The 19,617-nt window shown below is 56.1% G+C and overlaps 1 protein-coding gene across 1 annotated transcript in view; it reads right to left on the reverse strand.

Annotated features, from left to right (window-relative positions):
* LOC101323231 (uncharacterized) overlaps positions 1 to 19,111 on the reverse strand; it is a 250,157-nt gene extending 231,046 nt beyond the window's left edge. The window contains 1 exon segment of the mRNA XM_019931812.3: positions 19,021 to 19,111. Coding sequence (XP_019787371.2) covers positions 19,021 to 19,059 — 39 coding nt within the window. The 5' untranslated portion in view covers positions 19,060 to 19,111.
* Between the last annotated feature and the right edge of the window lie 506 nt (positions 19,112 to 19,617).

The following is a 19,617-nucleotide window of genomic DNA, read 5'->3' on the forward strand; positions in this document are numbered from 1 at the left end:
ACCTCAATTAAATAGAGTCTCTGGAGACCAGAAGGGGGCGCTCTCATGCCCTGTGATGACAACAGGGCCCAATGAGAAGAAAGACCCCTCTTCTATCCTGACAACAACTCAACCAATGAAGAGCCATGAGCTCTTTGTTTACTATCACCCTCGCAACTTCCTTTTCCCCTCTATAAAAGTGTCTGCTTCGGGCTTCCCTGCTGGCGCAGTGATTGAGAGTCCGCCTGCCGGTGCAGGGGACGCGGGTTCGTGCCCCGGTCCGCGAAGATCCCACATGCCGCGGAGCGGCTGGGCCCGTGAGCCATGGCCGCTGAGCCTGCGCGTCCGGAGCCTGTGCTCCGCAACGGGAGAAGCCACAACGGTGAGAGGCCTGCGTACCGCAAAAAAAAAAAAAACAAAAAAATGTGTCTGCTTCCCTTGCCATGCAGGGACTTGCACACGGCTCACCATGTTTGCAGACCCCAAGTTGCCATTCTCTGCTGATCCTGAACAAAACCATCTTTGCTGGAGAAATATCTGGCTGTCTATTTGTTTTAGGTCAACAGCCCTTTACCATTAGATGTGCATGTGGCTTGGAAGCTGCTGTCGCCATTCAGGGAGTTTACAGTTTTGTCCAACTTTAGCCAGGGACCAGTCGTTCCCTCTCTGATCACTCCTGAGAGGGTGTAGCCTTGTGCATGTACACAGTCTTCCAGAATTCCAGGGATGTGTGTGGTTTTATTTTAAAGCATGGCTTCCTGGGAGTTGTACCTGGGCGACAATAGGTCATTGTTCAGTCAGTGTTTGGCCACAGGTTCTGCTAGGACCCTTGTGCCACTGAGGCTTCCACCCTGTGTTGACAGGTCTGTATGCAGCTTGGAGAATGCCCCGTGTCTGCTCACATCCTGCTCTGGTTGCTCCTGTGTGGCTGCAGCCGGCACATGCACGTGGCCTTCCCAACTCCCATGGTTTACTGTGATCCCAGGAGGACTCTTCTTAGCTGTCTCTCTATTAAACTATTCCTCTTTCTGCCATTTGCTTGTTTCTTGAAGTGTCCAGTAAAGAGTTGACTTAGCAGGCTTGCATTACTCAAACCCTGCACACTCCAAAGAAAGGACAGGCTCCTGGGAGATAACCTCTGAGTTCTTGGAATATCCTGCCTGGTAAGAGTGTTTTTGCATGCCTGAGGCCCTGGGCCAAGCTGGGACCTCTGGGAGACTAGAGTCTGAGTAGCTAAGGTTAGTCATATAGGCACTCCATGCTACGTGGACACCAATAAAAACCCTGGACATAAGGCTCAGGTTAATTTCCCTGGTTGACAACCTTTACACATGTTGTCACATATCTTTGCTGGGAGAATTAAGCACTGCATTGTGTGATTCCACTGGAGAGGACACCTGGACACTTTCACCTGGATTTTTCCCTGTGCACCCTTTCCCTGGGCTGATTTAAATCTATGCCTTTTCTCTGTAATCAACCATAACCATGAGTACAACAGCTTTTCTGAGGGCTATGAGTCCTTCTAGCCAATCATCAAGCCTGAAGGTGATCTTGGGGATTCCCGGCTCATGAAGCCAGCAGCTTCCTCTTAATTGCTCTCCACCAAGTCCTCCACTCTCTGTCCCGAATCAGAAGTCAAGCCCCTCAAGCAGAGCTGCAGGGTCCCCATGGCCGGCCTTTTTCCTCAGGCAGAAGCCCTTGCCACAGAGCTGGGGGTGGAGGTCTGCTTTTCCTGACTGACATCACCCCCCACTCTACCAGCTGGCCGTCCCTGGTCCTTGTGGCTTCCCCCCTCCTGGCATGGAACCCCTATCCTACGAGTGAGCTGGGGCAGGGAATGACTGTGGCCCCAGTATTCTTTGCCTGCTGTGACTGGAGCAGAGCTGCCACTTAAGTGAGGCTGGGTGTGGAAGGGAGCCCCAGACTTCTCAACAGCACCTGCCAGGACAGAGTTCCTGCAACATGGGGCTGGGGATGAGAATGCCAGCAGTTTGCCCCTCCTGGGGTAAAACCATAGCACCGGGCTGGGAGCTGCAGGTGGGGGGAGTGGGAGCCCTGTCTTCTCAAATATACCTGCCTGGGATAGAGCTGCCCCAGGGTGTGCCCCACACCATTTCCTTGCAAGAGGCAGGTATAATGACCCTGAGTTTATGGGTCCCTCCATGGAAGGAATGTGCACTTTTTGCACTCCCCCCCACACCAACATAGGCTCCCAGGGCAGGAGTTTCAGCCTGCTCCACTGCAGGTTTCCAAGCACCTGAAACAGGGCTTGGCCTGTAGCTTTAGCACTTTAATGTACCTCACAGCATAGGTACAGATCTTTATTTCAAATATGAAATTGCCTGAGAGTATATTGTGAATATTTTTTTCATGTCATTAAATAGTATTCTATGACATAATTTTATTAACCATTTTGTTTGGATACCCCATAATTTTTAAAATCATTTCTCTTGTATCAGACATACTTCTTTGCTTCCCAAGCTACTCCCACATGCATCATCAGTTTCATCATCCCAATAACCTAGGAGGTAAGCAGGACGGAGGACATTTGCACTTGACAGGTGAGAGAACTGAGAGCCCTGTCCCACAAGTTTAGTGACTCGCCCAGAATCACACAGCAAGTAACGGCAAAGCTGGGACTAGGATGCAGGTATTCTGGCACCAGCCTCTCTCTTCCCATTCTTCAAGGCTGACCTCACTGCATTTTATCTATTATGGCCGCGACCTCCATTCACCTGACCCACACTGCATTCCCACGGTGGCCGGGATGTTGCCAGGGCTTGTGTGGCCTGTACACAACGGTGGAACCAAATGAAGGTGTTCCTTACACGCCCACCCCTCAGGTTCTGCCCCATTCATGTTGTAGAGAGGTGGAACATGCCACAGAGACCTAAGAGCCCAAGACAAACAGAGAAAACTGCTGTTCCTGAAAGCTGATGCTCACAGACACCTGGGGCAGCCCACACCTGTCTCTGCAGCTCCGCCCTGGACCATGCTCTTCTCACAGTATCCACTGAAATAGGTGAGTCAAGGCTCACCTCTGTGCTTTGCAGAACGTCATGTGATTGAAGACTGGAAAGGAAAAGTGCCAGCATGACACGCCGCCTCTAAATCTCACCTTGCAGCTAAGTCCAAACAACAAGCCCGTGAAGTAGGCGGCACTTTACAGGTGAGAAGACAGAATTAGGCTAAGTGCTGTGTCTGGAGACGCCCAAGTACACCATGGAGCTCAACTCTGCTTCCCTCTCCCACCTGTTGTTCTGAATTTTCTGCCATCACAGGTCCATTGTCAGCTGTATGGCTGTTAGCATCAGACCGTGAGGTGCTGTGTGGGATTCCCCCCAGAAGACCCCAGCCTGGGCCTTGGGAGGGGTGTGGCGGAGCCAGGAAGTCCCTCCCTCGCGGTGCCGTATGAAGGTGTCTCATGGGAAAGGCCAGGCCAGGGAACCCAAGGAACCAGACACGCGTGGCTCTTGCCAGGTGACCCATGATGGGAGCTCCCTGACCTGGGTGTTTCAGGCTTCTGGAAGGAGGCAGCTTCTTCCCTGACACCTGAGCAGCTTCTTGGCCTGGACCGGCAGCAGGCCCAGGATCCCCAGGGGAGAGGAGTTTGCTCTGGGCCCAGGAGAGCAACGGACCTTTCCATGTTGTCCTCCTGGCTGCCGTGGCTTTGCCCTTTTCCCACTAAGCCCTCTTCTGCACTGCTCCTGGGCTCTGAGCAGGACGAGGACCCGCTGCCTTGAGGAGGGGTGGGCTCCTGTGGCCCCCAGCCCTTGCCTCCGATCTCAGCACACCCACCGCTGATGTGACCCCGGTCTCCGCCCCGCGGTTCTCCACTGCCCTCAGGAGACGCCAGGGCTCAGCACATCCTGGCCCTACTCTGCATCCTCACTTCTCCCTCCCAGTCCCCACTCACACCTAGGCATCTCCTAAGACGCTCGTGCTCCCAGCACACACTTGCGCCCATGCTTTGCCTTCGTGCACATCGTCCGGCCTCCTTCACAGGCTCCCCAGCTCGCTCCTAAGCCTCCCTCGGGTATCAGGAATCCGCGCAGGCGCACAGGGCTCCAAGCTAGCGCTTCCCACGCGCCTGGCTCCTGCGGCATCTCCTCTGTTCCAGGGCAGGGCTGAGTGCTTGTCTCCGGGTGCCGCCTCCTGTCCGAATCCCTAGCTGCGGGGGTGAAGCTGTTGCTGCTTGCTGTTGACCTTGTTGCTGTTGTGCGCCTGCCCGTCTCCACTGCGAGACGCCAGGCTCCTCCAGGGGGCGCATGTCAGCCCCTCTAGCCCTCCAGCCTGCCACAGGGCAGCTGCTCAGCAAACCCTTGAATGATAATTGTCTCTCCTATTATAAAAATTACATCTGTGGTAACAAAATAACTCGGCATGAGGCGCTCCCCTTGTGTCAGGTGCCTTATAGACACTATTTCATCCTAAAATGAGGAGGGTGTTCTTATCTTTTTTCTGCAGATTTCCTTACTGAAGCTCGGAACAGCTGCTTGCCCAAGCTACGTAGTGGTGGCGTTTGCGTTTGGAAAGGTCTCTCTGACTCCCCATATCTGGGTGCACAAACATCGACTTGTGAGCCTTGCTGGATCCCCGGAGATGGGGCTGAACAAGACTTCAGGGTCCCAGGTTTCCCTGAGAGGGTGGGCGCCTCCTGCAGGTCTTAGATGAGTGGATGCGGTCGGGAGATTCCAGTGAATGACTGTGTGTGCACGGTGAGGACGCCGCCGTGCCTCTTCCCACCAGCACGTGGCACTGGGTTCTGACCTGCTGCCCCGCGGATCCCCCCGCCTGCCCCGCTCCAGTCTCTCGGGCCAGAGGCAGCGTGGCCGCCCATCCAAAGGCCTGGCGGCAGCTCCTTCCCAGCAGGCGGGCAGCGCCTGCCCTCCTGACCTGCTGCACGGGAGGTCTCCCCAGGCTGAAGGGACCGCTCCCAGGTCCTGGCTGCAGCACACTCGTGCCCACAGTTCCTAGCTATGTCTCTCCAGGGGAAGAGAGTGGCCTTCCTTTCCCTGAGGAGACATAGCTGCACGAGAAACAACACGGCACAATGTACTGATTTGCACCAGAGCCCGCCCAGGGGCCTTCACAGGCTCTCCTCCCGACCATGAAGTAATGAGCCACAGGCCAGCTGGGCCCGCCCACCGGGGGCTGGCAGGTGATGCCTGCCGCCATCTACAGACGCGTCCTGACTTGAGTCCTCATGGCCCTGCTTTTCCCAGGTCCCGCTCCCACCCCCACAAGGCCACCAGACAGAAGAAACGCACGTGCTGACCTCTGGTCATGCAGACGGTCGAATCCCCACTTCAGCTGGTACCCATCCTTCTCCACATGCCAACATACCTGCGCGACCGTAGCGGTCACACATCGCACAAAGCTGGAGAGCTCCACCTCCCCCCTGCCCTCTCTGCAGCCCTGCCTGGGGGCCTCGGTAGGTGGTCGCCCCAGTTTAGCAGATAGACGTACTCAGAGGGACTGAGAGAACTGCTCGTGGTGGGATGTGGGTGTGGCAGCCCCAGGAGGGCCCGCACCTGGCGGTCCGAGGCTGCTCTGCAGACTCATGGTTGGTCTGGAGCCCATCACACCTGCACAGGGAGGGGGCCACTCCCTCGGACACAGAAGCACATGCACGGCAGAGGCCCTGGTGGCCCAGAACGTCATCACGAAGGGTCTCACTGAAAAGCCTAGATTGCTGGAGGCCACCCAGTATGGTGGGAAAATGGGGGCGTTGATGTTGGGTCTTGCTCTACCTCCACCCCTCTGCCTGTCACCCCCTGGAGTCTGAATTGATTCATCAACAAAATGAGGCCTCTGTTAGGAGGGACACCTGCCTGCCTGCTGCCGCTGCACCCCCGCTAGAGGCTCTGCCATCCCTACAGTCTGTCCCCTCTGCCCACTGGCCACGTGCCCTGTTGTGTTAGGATACGTGCAGCTGTACCAGAGGGACAGAGGCATTTGGCCAATTTGGAGGATCTGGAGTTGGGAATCCAGTCAAGAGCCATTTAGTGCTGGTTTGGGCCACAGACAAGCTGGGGAGGTGGGTTCCGGAGCCGGCCTCACTGGAGGAGAGTAGAACCAGATCCCGGAGAAAAACAGTCCTTGAACGTGAAGACCCATCGCTAGCTGTGTCAGCAGCTCTCTGACGGACACACAAGGGTCACCAGAAGTGCCTGCTCCCTGAGGTGTCTTGAGAGGTGATTCTGCCTGCACAAAGATGGACACAGGGGACGCCCAGCCATAGCGGCCACTGCTCTGTGCATCAGACACAAAATCATGCCGACCACACTCACGGCTAGGAAGATGTGGTACAGGCGGCTCTGGGGCCTGGTGGGAGCCTCTCTGGGAATGTTGGGGACTCCTTCCTTTCTCCCTGGGAGACGTGTCCCTCCGTCCTGGCATGTCACTCTGAGGATGCCCTGGACGTGGGAGTTTCTTCAGGGAGTCACACAGCTCCTGGGTTGGGCTGGGACTGGGGCCTCCAAGCGATGCACACACTGTGTTTCCCGAACATGTGGGGGATTGACAACTGTCCTGTTTCCTCAGTGCACAGATGCCACGAAGTTACTGATAGCTTTGGAGAGGGAAGATGAAATCACTTTTAAATGTACACATCAATTATAAATGCACCTTGATGTCAGAAGTATCAAACTGCTTTTTGAAAAGTGCATGTTAAGCTCCAGGAAAGGTGGATTGTTGCCTTGCCTCTCGAGAGCTTTGAAGTGCGACTCCCCTAGGTTCCACAGCAAGAAGGTGGCCCGGCCAGCCCTTTGGAGTGACCCCAGGAGCCGCGTGGCTGCTGTATCCCTACTGACAGCTTGGGCATGGGGCCCCGGTCAGAGATGCCTCTGTGAACAGCAAAGGTGGCAACTCTCCAAATAGGGCACAGAAAACTTCCATGCACCCCTGTCTCCCTCCCCATCTCTGCGCCCCTGTGACGTGACACTGAACACTTGACAGGGTATCCCCGTCCCAAGGCCCCCGTGAAGAGCCAGAGCTTCCCCAGATCCCAGCGCCCTCCTGGGGCTCTTTAGGAGCTGCTTGACCAGGTCGGCACTGGACCATTTTTAGAGAGAAACAAACACGCTCTGAGAACTTGTGCTGTTAAAGGACAGAGAGGGGGGCTGTGAAAGCCTCCGACCTGAGGGAGGGGCGGGGAGGTGCTCCTGGGCTGGGGCTATGGACGAGGAGGCACAAGTGGGGGCAGCAGGTGAGACCCCACGAGCGGCCCTCTACTCCCCTGGGGCGCACGCAGGCCGGCAGTACCTCCTCGCCTGGCAGGCTTGATTTTCCCTTCTCACCTCTCTGCTTTGGCACCAGCTTTCCTCCCTGGCATTGGCTGGGGTGAAGGATCAGAGATGTCCAGGGCCCGCCCAGCCTGTCTGAGGCCCAGCCCACTGTCCTCCAGGCAGCGTTCCTAGCCAGGTCCCTTGTGCACCAAGACTGTCAGCCAGTGCCCGCCCTGGGCTTCAGGGCTCAGTGCCCTCCCTCTGGGCACCTGATCCCCAGGCGTGCCAACCCCTCCAGGCCCTCGCTGCAGCCCCACCATGGCCCATCCCCCATGGGTAGTGTCTGACTCTTTGTCCCACTAACATGGACAACCTACCCATCCCCTACTACCCAGGTCTCAGCGATGTGGAGCAAAGGGCCATGTTCCCGGTCTCCTCACTGAAACACGCACAGAGCTGCCACCTCACTCAACGCTCCGTGCTGGGCACTAGAGAGGGAGAAAGAGAAACAGTAATTTGTGGCCCTGGTCCTCACGAGCTCACAAGCCAGAGCAGGTCTCCTAGACTGCCGTCCACAGGCTTGGTGGGCCGCTGGGCTTGCAAGCAGAGGGTGCATGCACACCAAAGCAGGGGTGTGTCCAGCCTGCGGGTCACAGCCTCCACCGAATGCGCAGAAGGTCGCTGGCCTGGTGCTCAGGAGAATTCAGAACCACCTACTGGGGGCATGTGTGTGGCTGGGCTCTGTCTCCCTCATGGCTTGGTCTCCCCATCACAAGGCCTGCGATGAAACAGGACTTGGCAGATGCTGTAGATGGAACGAATGAACTGCACTTCTGGGATCAAATCAGGACACTGGGCCAGAGTGCCGGCCACTTTAGATTGGATCTGAGCCTGACGGAGTGGCCACCTCCCAGGGGCGGCTTCAGACGGCGGTCCTGAGACAGGGTGGGAGCTCATTTGCCCTGGAGAAAGCTCCTGTCTTGTGCAAACTCCATCGCACTGCAAATACAGCCCTTCTCCTGCCTGGAGACAGGGACCTCAGAGCTCCTCCCAGCCGGCCCCAGTGTCCTGTGTCCAGGCCTCCTTCCCCACTGCATCGGGGAGTTCCTGCTTCCATGTGGCCTCTCCAGCACCTGTGGTCTCCACTTGACCAGTCAGCTTCAGCCAGAGGTGACCTGCCACACGTGTCCCTATCCAGAGGCTCAGCTCCTGCCACGTTCCTGAGACTGTGGCCAGGGGAGGGTGACAGCCATGTGGTCCGTGTGACAACAGTGAGGAGGGTAGGTGGAGCTGGGCACTAGGTTGCGTGCTGCACGGGGGTGAGGCCACACGGGCTGTCCTTTCAGAGCTTCCCTGCTCCCCATCCAGCCGTGGCCCGTGTCTTACTCATCACCCTTCGGGTGGAGGCTGTGTCTTCTCTCAGCCAGTGTTTTCCCTGGTGAATCCTCTCCTGACATTTTATCAACTCCAGAACTCACAGAGAGAGACGGGACTGAGGCAGCCTCAGGAGGGGACAGAATGCCAAATGTGCTCCCACCCTGGGGTCCAGTCCTCCGAGGGGCCTCACTCTTGAAAACTCAAGGTCCCCAGGCCACGTATTTTACCAACGGGAGCTCACCGACTTTCACGATCTGACAGATGGTGTTATCCCCATTTTACAGAGAAACTGAGGATTCGGATGGCTGAGCCACACCCCGTTCACAGCTAGGATTTGGAGTGCCCCTAAGTCCACCGTGGTGATGGAAACCTCCTCTGTCTTACAAGGTCTCCCACATCTCCTTATGGCTCTTCCCCATTGAGGAATTCAGACTCCAGGTGAGAAGCAGATGTTCTGGGACAGAGGCAGGGTCCCCAGCTCCCCACTGGTCAGCATGGCCCCAGCACGGAGCAGCGTGCAGAGGGCCTGCAGTGCTGGGCAAGGCCAGTCTCCTGGGTGAGAGGGGACAACCTGCTTCTGGAGGCTGGAGCTGGCTGGGCGGGGGTGGGGGAAGCTGGGGGAGGGGCTCAGAGCACCAACTCTGCTGGGCTCAGCAAGTCAGGAATCCAAGCGGGGCTCTGCACCATGGTCCACAGCAGAATCACAGAATCACCCCAAGCCTTTTCCCAAATACCCGCCGGGCGCCCCTCTGGAGAGTTGAGTCACTGGGGCCAGGAGGGCCTCGGCATGTATCTGTGGATATAGCTCTCAGAGGTTGGATATGCACCCGACTCATTTCCAATGAGCAAGGACAACAGTGGCCATGAAATGCAGGAGCCACCCTGGCGTCACAGTGGAGCCCGGTGTCCTCCTGTGGAACGTGAACAATGTCACGGAGCATCACCGTCAGGCAAGGCACCCTGGGGCTGTGATGGAGCCCCTCCATGTTCACGGGCACAGACGGAACACACACGTCCAGGCCACAGAGAGCAAAGAGCCGGCTACGCCAGGTGACGGCGGCTGCTTCATCAACCCCAGGTTTAGCTTCAGACCAATTGTTTCTCCTCCTGGGTGAGATTTATTAAGTCACCAAATCACAGAATTGCTCCTGCTTCCTTAAATCTCCCCAAACCCACGTCACCAGGCCAACTCCAGCAGGAAGTCCTTTCCAACACCACGTCACAGAGCTGCAGGTAGGCACTGCACCCTCCCAGGAACACAATGCCTGACTCTCGGGGTGAAGGCACCGGCTGACGAAGCACCCTCAGGCCCTATGCCTCTCACAGGACCAGCCAGCAATGACACACCAGTGGCATGTGCCAAGGACACCTCAGCTGACTAAACCAGAATCCCTCATCTCTATCTTAGACGGGGCCTCCGTCTCACTGGCCATCTGCTGCCCCATAACCACTGTAGTCTCTGTGCCCGTGGCACCGCAGGAAGGGTGTGAAGAAAGCAAGGGGATTGTTTTCAAGGAGGGAGGAGTGCTTTGAGATGCTCTGGCTAAGAGATCTAAGGCCGGTTCCGCCAGAGAGAGACCCCAGCTCTATCGACGTATAATTGACATTTGGTAAACTGCACACATTGGAGGTAGGACTTGAGGGTTTCCGACACGTGTATGCACCGCGAAACTGTCACCAGACACGACAATGAACGTCTCACGTCCCCACCAGCTCATGCCCCTCTGCCGTCCCACTCTCCGACCCCCACCTGCCCCGCACCCTGTTTTCCGTCACTAGAGACTCGTCAGTATTGTCTAGAGTTTTAGATCAATGCAGCCAGGCAGCATTCGGGCCGCTCTCATTCAGCCACATTCTCTGGAGATTCATCCAGGTTGGGGTGTGTACCAGCGGTTCACACCTCTCTTGCTGAGTGGTGTTCCGCGGATGTACCTCCGTTCAGTTGTTGCCCACTTTCTCACAAGGCTCAGTCTTCACGCGAGGAAAACTGCCTTCCAGGCCTTTGGCTCCTCTGGGAGTGTCACATAGTCCGAGCTCTTCTGTGAAAACGCACCTTGTCCCATAACAGGAGCTGCACCAGCAGTGTCGGCCTGAGCAGCATCCTCACGTGGCCCTGTATCAGGAGGTGGGTTTCCACTCAACTCCACTGGTTACAAGGAAGGATATTTGTTTGGGGGAAGAGAGAAACAGGGAAGGGGAAAGAAAAGCACAGGAGATGAGTAACAGCCGTCGAGTGCTCACTCTGCGCTGTGTGATGTGTGTGCTTTTCCGCGTTTTTATTATCATTTAACTTTCACAACACCCCTGGGAGTGCGGGGTTCCGATGACGGTGCCCGTGAGCACTGAGCCCCACGGGAGAGCTGGTCTACGCCGCCCCACCCCCGGGCCCACCGCCAATGCCAGGGGCCCCAGGAGGTCGGTCAGCACCACACAGCGCAGCTTCCCGGCCCAGGCCCCGCTCCAAGAAGGTCACTTCTCAAGCTCAGGAAATCTTCACCTCATTGGCAAGAAGCCTCCAGGAGAGACAAATTGCCTCTTTGGTACACACGTTACATGGCAAACACCCATGGCACTTGGGGCTGCCTGGGGGGCCGGGGTCTAACCACTGCTGGGATTCAGCCACGGTCACGCCCAGTCATCAGGAAAGCACATACGCCCCTCGGATACAACAGGGTGGTGTGAAGGTCAGAGGGCGACTTATGGTCTGGCCTCGGCTTCAGTGCAGAGAAACCCCGAGAACGGCCCTGTCCCTGTGGGGAGCGCAGGCGGCTCCAAGGTCTATAGATCAGTAGTTCTCAGCTCAGCCGTGCCCTGGAGTCACCTGCGAGCCTAGGAACCAGGGCCCGGGCCCCAGGCCTGGGTTCCAACCCACTCAGTCTGTGTAGCTGGTGATTCTGACGTGCAGCTGTGCTGAGAGCTGCAGCCTCGGGTCCCAGGTGTGCAGGGCCCTGGCTGTACTGGCCTGAGCCGCCAAGGAAGCAGTCCATTCACCCGTCGCTTGTGCTCCAAAGTCAGATTCTTGTCATTTACTTAACCAGATGCCATTGAGCACGGCTCCGTCCAGGTCCTGGATGTCACCCTCCCACCTGCACTGCTCAGGCATCTAGACAGGCAGGAGATCCAGAGGCCAGCTGCAGCCCCTGGGAGATGACTGAGGAGGGGGTCCCTCTCCCACTCTCCTCCCTGACCCCCCGACGCCTCCACCATGGACAGCAAGTGCGTGAGAACAGGAAGAGGATTTCTCTGTTTCCTTTTTCCTGTTTCCGGTTTGTGCTGATTGGTTCATTATATGGTCGATTTTTAAATTATGTGATATAGGATACAAAAAAAATTTATGTATGCTATGAAATAATAATAAGACAAACACTCATGCATCTACCTCCCAATATCAAATATGATGAGTTTTGAATTAGTACATTCATTAATTACTAAGTACAATGGAAGCATCGTCTCCACTCTGCTGTGGGGTTTTCATATGGTGTACATGGGGTATGAAATGGCTTGTTTTTGTGTCATTGTGGCATGTCATATGTGAGAGTAAATGGAAAAGCTGGGAACTTGGGGAAAAAGAAAATTATAATGTGTAGTCATGGAGTCTTCTAAGAACAGTATGAAATAGAAATATACAGTAAGTTGACCCTTAATAAAAGTATACTTAAATGAATGTGTGCACGGAGAAGTGACAGACAGTTATAACTCAGTGTGCTCCTATGACTGAGGGAAGGTGAGCTGCAAAGACAGCACAGAGAAGGGGTCCAAAGGGGAGACAAGGAAGCATCAAGGAAGACTTCCTGGAGGAGGTGATATGGTGGGGAGGCTAGTGTGGTGTGGAGGTACCCCAGGGAAGGGCAGCCTGTGAGCGTGGGGACACCACTCAACCCCTTGACCAGTGGCACATGAGTCACCATACGAGGGGCTGCAGGGCCTCACAGGCAGGACCACCCACACCCGCCACAGGGCTCACTCTGGCTACCCAGGAGGGTCCAGGAGCCAGGCAATAAACCTCACAATCTGACAGCTGGCGAGGAGGAGACTGCCTATTTCAGAGATGAGGAAACCATGAAAGGACTCCTGAAAGACAGAGCACTTCTCAGGAGCCAGAGCGCAGGGACACTGCCCAGTTCTACCTGGCAGGAGAAGCAAACAAAACATTTGGGGCCAGCAAGCCCTACACAGTACCAAGAGTGAATTCAAGCCCAGCAACTCCCTGAGGTTATAAACAGTGGCTGGAGTCTCAGGCTGGCCCTGAAAGGACCACCAACACTGGCTGGCGTCCGAGGGGAGGACAGGCACCCAGAAATGGGGAGGCTGGGCCCCCGAAGTCTAGAGAGCTGGGCTGAGCTTGGCCCAAGCTTGGAGAGAAGGTTGTGGGGATACGTCTCTAGAACCAACAACCCCGGGCGGCCTACTCAGGCCCCCTGGACGAGGAGCTCCCTCGGGGCACTGACCTGGCCCAGGTTTTCCTCCCGCTGGTTGATTCATTCCCAGGCTCAGCTAGCATTTCCCAGGACACGATGCTCCAAACCCCAGCCCCGCCCTCTCAGAGCCTTCACCCCAGAGGAAGAGAGCAGGGCTCAGAATTTGGACGTGCTTGGAAAGCATATTTTGAACGGCTGGATGGAGAGGACCTGGTGAGGTCAAGGTTGTTTCCTGAGTTCGCAGAGGGAGCAGAAGGAAGGTCTGCAGTAAAAGCACAGGGGGCCGCTGGCCTCTGGCCACAGCTGAGTCTTGTGAAGGGCTGCGCGGAAGAGAAGGCCCCGGGGCAGAGGAAGCACCGGACCTCTAAGCAGCATGACGGGCCAAGGATGGCAGAGTCCAGGGTGTTGGGGAAACAGCAGCCCTGGGGAGGCACTGAGGGCCTCATGGCAGACAGCTGATTCCCAGAGCTGGTCTGTCCCGCCCACTCTGCCGTCTCCTCTCTCTGTCATCCCAAGAGACCAGCCTTTTTAGGACTCAAGGGGACAGCCTCCTCATGACCTCTCACAGGGCAGGGTCTGTGTGACTTCAGGTGCCTGTTGTGACCTTTACACAGAAGAGCTGGAATATGTGGGTGACTCCCTAGCAAATGCCCCTGGGACCTGGGGTGCACACCCCTCACGCCTAAGGTTGACAGGCTGAGCGAGTCCTGGTGGGACTTTAATTGCATGCGGGGTATTTGCTGCTTTCCTGCCCAGCATCTGAACAGCAGTCCTGACTGGGGGGAGGAAAGGATCCCAGGACAATTGAGAAACTGGGCCCCATCCATCTTGGTAACAGAAAGGGGGGCAGATTTCCTCCCTTCCCGCCCTCCGGAGGGCAGCTCGGCTCAGTTCCAGGCAGGATGGTGGATCCTGAGACCAGACCTAACCACCTGCAAGAGGGAGGTGGACATATTCTCAGAGGTGCGACAGAGCTGACTGTCCAGAAGCAGCCCCGCCAGAGGCGTCCTCAGCAGCTGGCCTGTCGAGCAGGACCGACTGTGCCCCAACTTTTTTTGATCCCCACCCAAGCTGGGTCCTGGGAGCTACCCCACACCCTGACAAGACAGTTCTTTTTTTTTTTTTCACTTAACTGAAAGTCTATTTTTGCCTTTTGCAACCAAGAGCATTCACTAGTAAAGAAATTGTTACTAGGGTGATTATAGATAACAGACCCTTAAAGAAAGGGGGAGGGAAGTGCTGGGATTGGTTAATCCACCAATTTGAGGTCAAAGGCAGTGAAAATATATTAGGAATTAAGTTACGGAACTCTGGCACCTCATTGCATGCATGGCGACCGCCTAATTCTATCAGCTGTGGCCAAGTCTACTAGGGCCTTTGGGGGGAAATGTGACTTTGCTATAAAACCTGAGGAAAAGGCATGAAGATCTCAAGTGCTATGGGGTGAGCCTGTTTCTTCTAACTACCCCGGCCAGATTAAAGAGAGAGAATAACTAACTCAAATCCCTGAACTCCCAGGACTCCCTCTGACTGTACGTAAAGTGTTTCCTCTCTTTTGCAGCCTCAAGCCTGAGATATCCCTGAACCAGGAGCAGTCTGATTCCACCAATCTGTGGATTGGTAAATTATAAAGCTGGTTGAATGGATTGCTTCCCTGCTCCTTGAACGCAAGTCAGAGCATCGTTTAGAAAAGACTGGGAGCCCTGGCCTTAGGAGTGGCCATCTATTAGGGGATTCACAAACCCACTCAGCCCCTGCTCCCCTCTCTGGCTGCTTCAAGACCTGTGATCACCTTGCCCTGCAAGTGAGGCCAGTTCTCCTCATGTCCACCCCTGCTCTCTTCCCTGCCTCCAGAACAAAAAGCAGAGTCAGATCTCAGCATGGCCATGGGAACCAACTACCAACTCGAACTGTGGAGGAAAAGGCTCACGTTTCAGAAAATTATTACTCTGCCAACATGTACTGGCAAAGACCTGGGGAAATGGGTGGGGATGGATTGTCAGAGCATCTGACCGTGGAGGGATGAACAACATTGTGGGTCGGGATGAATGTGTTGACGTGGGGGCGTGCACTCGTTCTGCAGGCGGCAAGCTAGCTCCAGCAGCCAAGGTGTGCTCCAGCAGCCGACCTGCTGGTTCACTAAAACCTCAGCTTGATATTGGCTCCCCACGAATTGAAATGGAAAGGGCAAAAATTCCTTGAAGGAATCCAAATATCTGAAGGAACAGAGTGTCGGGGTGGATTTACCAAGAGCAACCTGCTCCCCATGCCTTAACTGTGTTCCCTGCGGAGCCAAACAGACACAGGGGCACAGAGAAATACTTTGGCAAGGAGAATGTCAACATCGTGGAAAATTGCCATAAATGCTATTCTCTGTCAGCTGGAGATGCTGATGAGAAACGCTATCTTTGGTGGCAGATGGGATGACAGAGGATGAGAAGCAACATTAAAGTGCCAGAAGCCAACGTGAATGTCTGATGCCACAGCCCTTTGGCATCAACTCATCGATCACGGGGCTGCCGGGACTGAAACGGATGGGCAGCACCCATGGGGTCCTATTGGACTTGTGTAATATTGAGAAAAAATGTAAAAAAAAAAAGTAGACAAAAGGCTCTTAGTGTGCCTAGAACAGTGTGTGGCAGATAGTAGGTGTTCAATAAATATTCACTGATTAAACTCTACTGCCCCTTGCCTAATTCCCAGGCTTGAGTCAACAGACCCAGAGCCCCTTCAATGAAGGGGAGACTGGTAACCTGCAATAACATCCTAAGCAAATAGTACTATGAATCTTCTGAAGGCTCCTGTACTGAGAAACACCTGGACCTTTCAGAAGTTAGTGAACACTGGCTCTGTGCTAACATGAATTCCTGGCCTATGGGAGGTGGCAGGCATGTCTGGTCATAAACGGAAGCTTGCCATGCATCCACTTCACGGTAGCCCACCGGAATCCTGAATCTGTCCTACCGAGACTTTCCCAGCTCCAGAGTGTTCAGCTGGCAAAGTCACGCTCAGTCCCTGGTGGAAACTCCACCCCATTCCTTCACTCATGATGTGGAGACTGTGGTAGAAAAGGGTAACTCGAAGCCTCTGGAACACCCCCTCCCCTCCAAACTAGGGAATCAAAAGCAATACTTCATCTCTGGCGACTAAGAAATCACCAGCCAAGGAGTAGAAATCCCTACTGCAGCCCTTTTCAACTTCCCAGCTTGGCTTGTTCAGAAGACATGGGACCTTGAAGAATGCCAGTGGACAGTTTTAGGTTCAACTGTGTGGATTCTCCTGTGCTGTCTCACAAGCAATCTCCTTAAATGGAACAAATCTGTTAAATCCTTGTCCATTAATCTGGCAAAAAGCGTACGTGTGTGTGCGTGCGTGCGTGTGTGTGTGTTTCTTGTCTCAACTGCTGATTCAGGGTTCATCAGAAGTCAGGTGCTTTCCCCACGAGAGGCACAGCAACATAGCTTCACCACCCTCCTTCAGGGCTTCACTGATTGGTGCCGTAATTTAGTGAGCAGAGACCTTGACCTTTCTGCCCCAAAGGACCTCATGCTGGTCTGTGGCACCACACTGACAGCACTTGGACAACAGCAAGTAGCAAGGTACCCTAATGTGTACTGGAGTGTGGGGCAAAAATTCCATGAAAACGGGGACTTTCCGGTTCAGCGAAGCCTCCAGGCAGGCAGCAGAGGTGTCCAGTTTTCTGGAACATTTTGGATAGCGCTTTGAAAGCGAAAGGCATGTCGCTGGACTTCGGCCCCCTACCACCAAGAAAGACGCACAGTGCTGGGCAGGTGTCTGGAGTTTTGAAGCAACATATTCCTCCTTGGATGTGCCGCTCCAACTCATTCTCTGGGTGATCCCAAAGGCTGTGGGCAAGCTCTCTGCTCTCCTTGCACTGTGAAGGGCTCTCTCACAAGGCTGTCATGCCCCGTTGGTTTCCACAGTGCTCAGAGCAGAGCAAGTCCCAACAGAAGTCTCAGCTGAGGCCTGGAGTTTGAGGGACTGTTCTTCCTCCTGGACCTTGGTGGACACTGTGTCTCTGTTATCAGAGTCTGACCGTGGGGCTCCAACGATCTGAGCTCCCTAGGACGGAGCAGCATTCTTGATCAAGCAAGCAACCAAGTCAGGCACCCATCACCGAATGGTCAGTTTAGGCCCCGGCCCAGGAGGGGTCAGGACGTGGTTCCCTCCGCCTCCCACTCCTGTGGCCTCACGGGGCATAACTTACGACCAGTGTCTGAAGGTAGAGCATGTGTGAATGGCCTTTATAGGTGGCTCTGCAAGATATACGTGCATAGCCCAAAGTGGACTGCCTGCCATGGTGTTCGGGGCCCCTCCCGAGGGTGGCTCTGCAGGGCAGCAGAAAGGGAGATCCTTTGAGAGGCACGTCTGCTCATCCCCATGGTATGCACAGAGAGAGGCCTGAGGTGTCTCAGGACCTCCAGGGACCCTAGGGTAGCCACCAGGTACTGGGGACAACGAGGGGTGGAAAGGCCTCTGGGGACCGGCTGGGAACGTGAGGAAAGTGTGTCCCATGAGAATACTTCCCCAAAGGCCCTCCTTCCGAGGAGGCGGGCAGGCAAGGTGGTTGCTCTGGGATGTCCAGTGACCTCTTTCCCAAGCCACACCTGCCTGTTTCCTGAGCTTCTGATTCTGCCTGGCAGACTTCCCCTCACCTGGGTGACCTGTGACCACTGCCATGGGTGGGGAAGGACGAAGGTCCCAGGCTCACTGCTCTATAAACACACGTATGTTTTGTAGTAAGATCCTCGCAACCACCTTCAAAGGTGTGGAATTGTTGTCCACAGTTTCCAAATGGGAAAACAAAGACCAACAAATCAGAATTCAAAGGGGGGTACGGGGGGCCTGTGTGTTCAGAGCCGCAGCTCTCACACCTGCCAGGTTCCCCTGTTCTTCAAAGGTTTCTCCTGCACTCACTAAGTTTCTGAAAGGCTCCGTCCCTCTCCCCTCCCAATGTTTGTATGCATGAATTATCCCTGTGGTGTGAGCTGATTCACATGCTGCTATTCCAGACTGGCTGAGGGCAGGGCTCCGGCAGGTCCAGCTCTGGGTCATCTGCCTTCTTGCCACTTTCCCCAGAGCTCTCAGAGCCAGAGAACTTTACCTGGACCCTGCAGTCTGCACTCTAGGAGAAGGTGGCCTCACAGCCAAATAGAGCAGCTCCTCCCACCATGGACAGCCCCACTGTCTGGCTGCCCAGTGCACAGCTGCCCACTCTGGGGCCTGTCACTCTGACAACACTTCCCTGACTTCCTTGCCTCTGGTTTTATGCAGTTGGTCCCAGGCAGAGCCAACCCCATCCGTTTCTCACCTGGGGAGGTGGAGCTTGGCAATCTGCAGCCTACTGCTCCCCGTGGGGCCCCCGTCGGGGCACGGGAGGTAAGGGTGCCCCAGAGGAACTGGACACACGGACACTAATGAGTAGTCCAGGAACTTGGGCCTGGGAAGGGGCGCACTCCGTGCAGAAGTCTAACACTCCCCAGGTTCCTGTTTCCCTCCCCCTGCTTAGACACCCCTTCCTCAGAACGGTGTCCCAACCCGGTCGGTATGCTCCCTCGGTACCTCGGGTATCCTCAGCCCGGGAAATAACAATATCAACCTCTTCCTGGGCACCGACTGGGCCAGGCACAAGCCGTCCTTCCCGGAACCGGCGATCCTACATGGAAGGGCCGAGGCTGCCAAGCGCCCTGCGTGCCGAGAGCGAGCAGGTGCCGGGGAGGCCGGGCATTGGGCGGTCTCCCTCGCTGAGAGTGGCCCGGGACAGCCGTCCAGCCTGCCTCCAACAGGCACCTCTCCTTCTCCGCCATCTGGGCGGCAACGCTCCCGGTCTCCCGATCGGCACGTTGGAAAGTTGGCAGGGAGCGCCCGGGGTGCCCCCACCCACCCGGGGGCCCAGCGGTTAGCCCGGGGAGCAGCGGTGCGCGCCGGCTCTGCTCCCCACGCGTGGTCAGACGCCGCCCAGCTCTGACCGCGGGCCCCGGGACGCCGCCTCTCACCTTAAAGAAGCCCCGGAGGAAGTGCACGACGCTGAGCATGGTGGCCCACTCGCAGCACCGAGAGCCAAGCCGCCGAGCCAGGCTCCCGGAACGGCGCCTCGCGCCCCGCCCCCGGCCCGCCCCGGCCGCCCAGACGCACCGCCTCCTCGCGCCCCGACGCTCGGGCACCCCAGGGCCACAGGCGCGTCCGATACGCACGGACACCCGCCGGCTAGCTCCGCGGACACGGCCCGGGGGCCCAAGGAGTCCCCCTCCTGTGGCTCGTCCAGCGCCCCGCGGAGTTCCTGGGCGGACCGGGAGCCTGGGAGTGTTTAATAAGAAAGAACTTGCCCCGCACATCTGCACAAACGCCGCACCCAGGAGCGCATCCGCATCCTACGCGGCGCGCGCCCCCGCGACCTGCGACTCCGAGTCCCTACCCCTCCGGGGGAAGGGTTGTCCCTTCTGCCTGAGAGCTTTTCAACCTTTGAGAACTTTCAGGGCGTTTGCCCGGCATTCTCAGTTGCCAGCAGAAGAAACTTGAGTCCCAGGGACGCTCAGCAACAGGTATGCGCTCACGCACCCGGTGACAGGCAAGTGTGGTCTGGAGTCCCTAGA

This window comes from Tursiops truncatus, chromosome 7 (genome assembly GCF_011762595.2).
Source record: "Tursiops truncatus isolate mTurTru1 chromosome 7, mTurTru1.mat.Y, whole genome shotgun sequence".
Lineage (NCBI taxonomy): Eukaryota > Metazoa > Chordata > Mammalia > Artiodactyla > Delphinidae > Tursiops > Tursiops truncatus.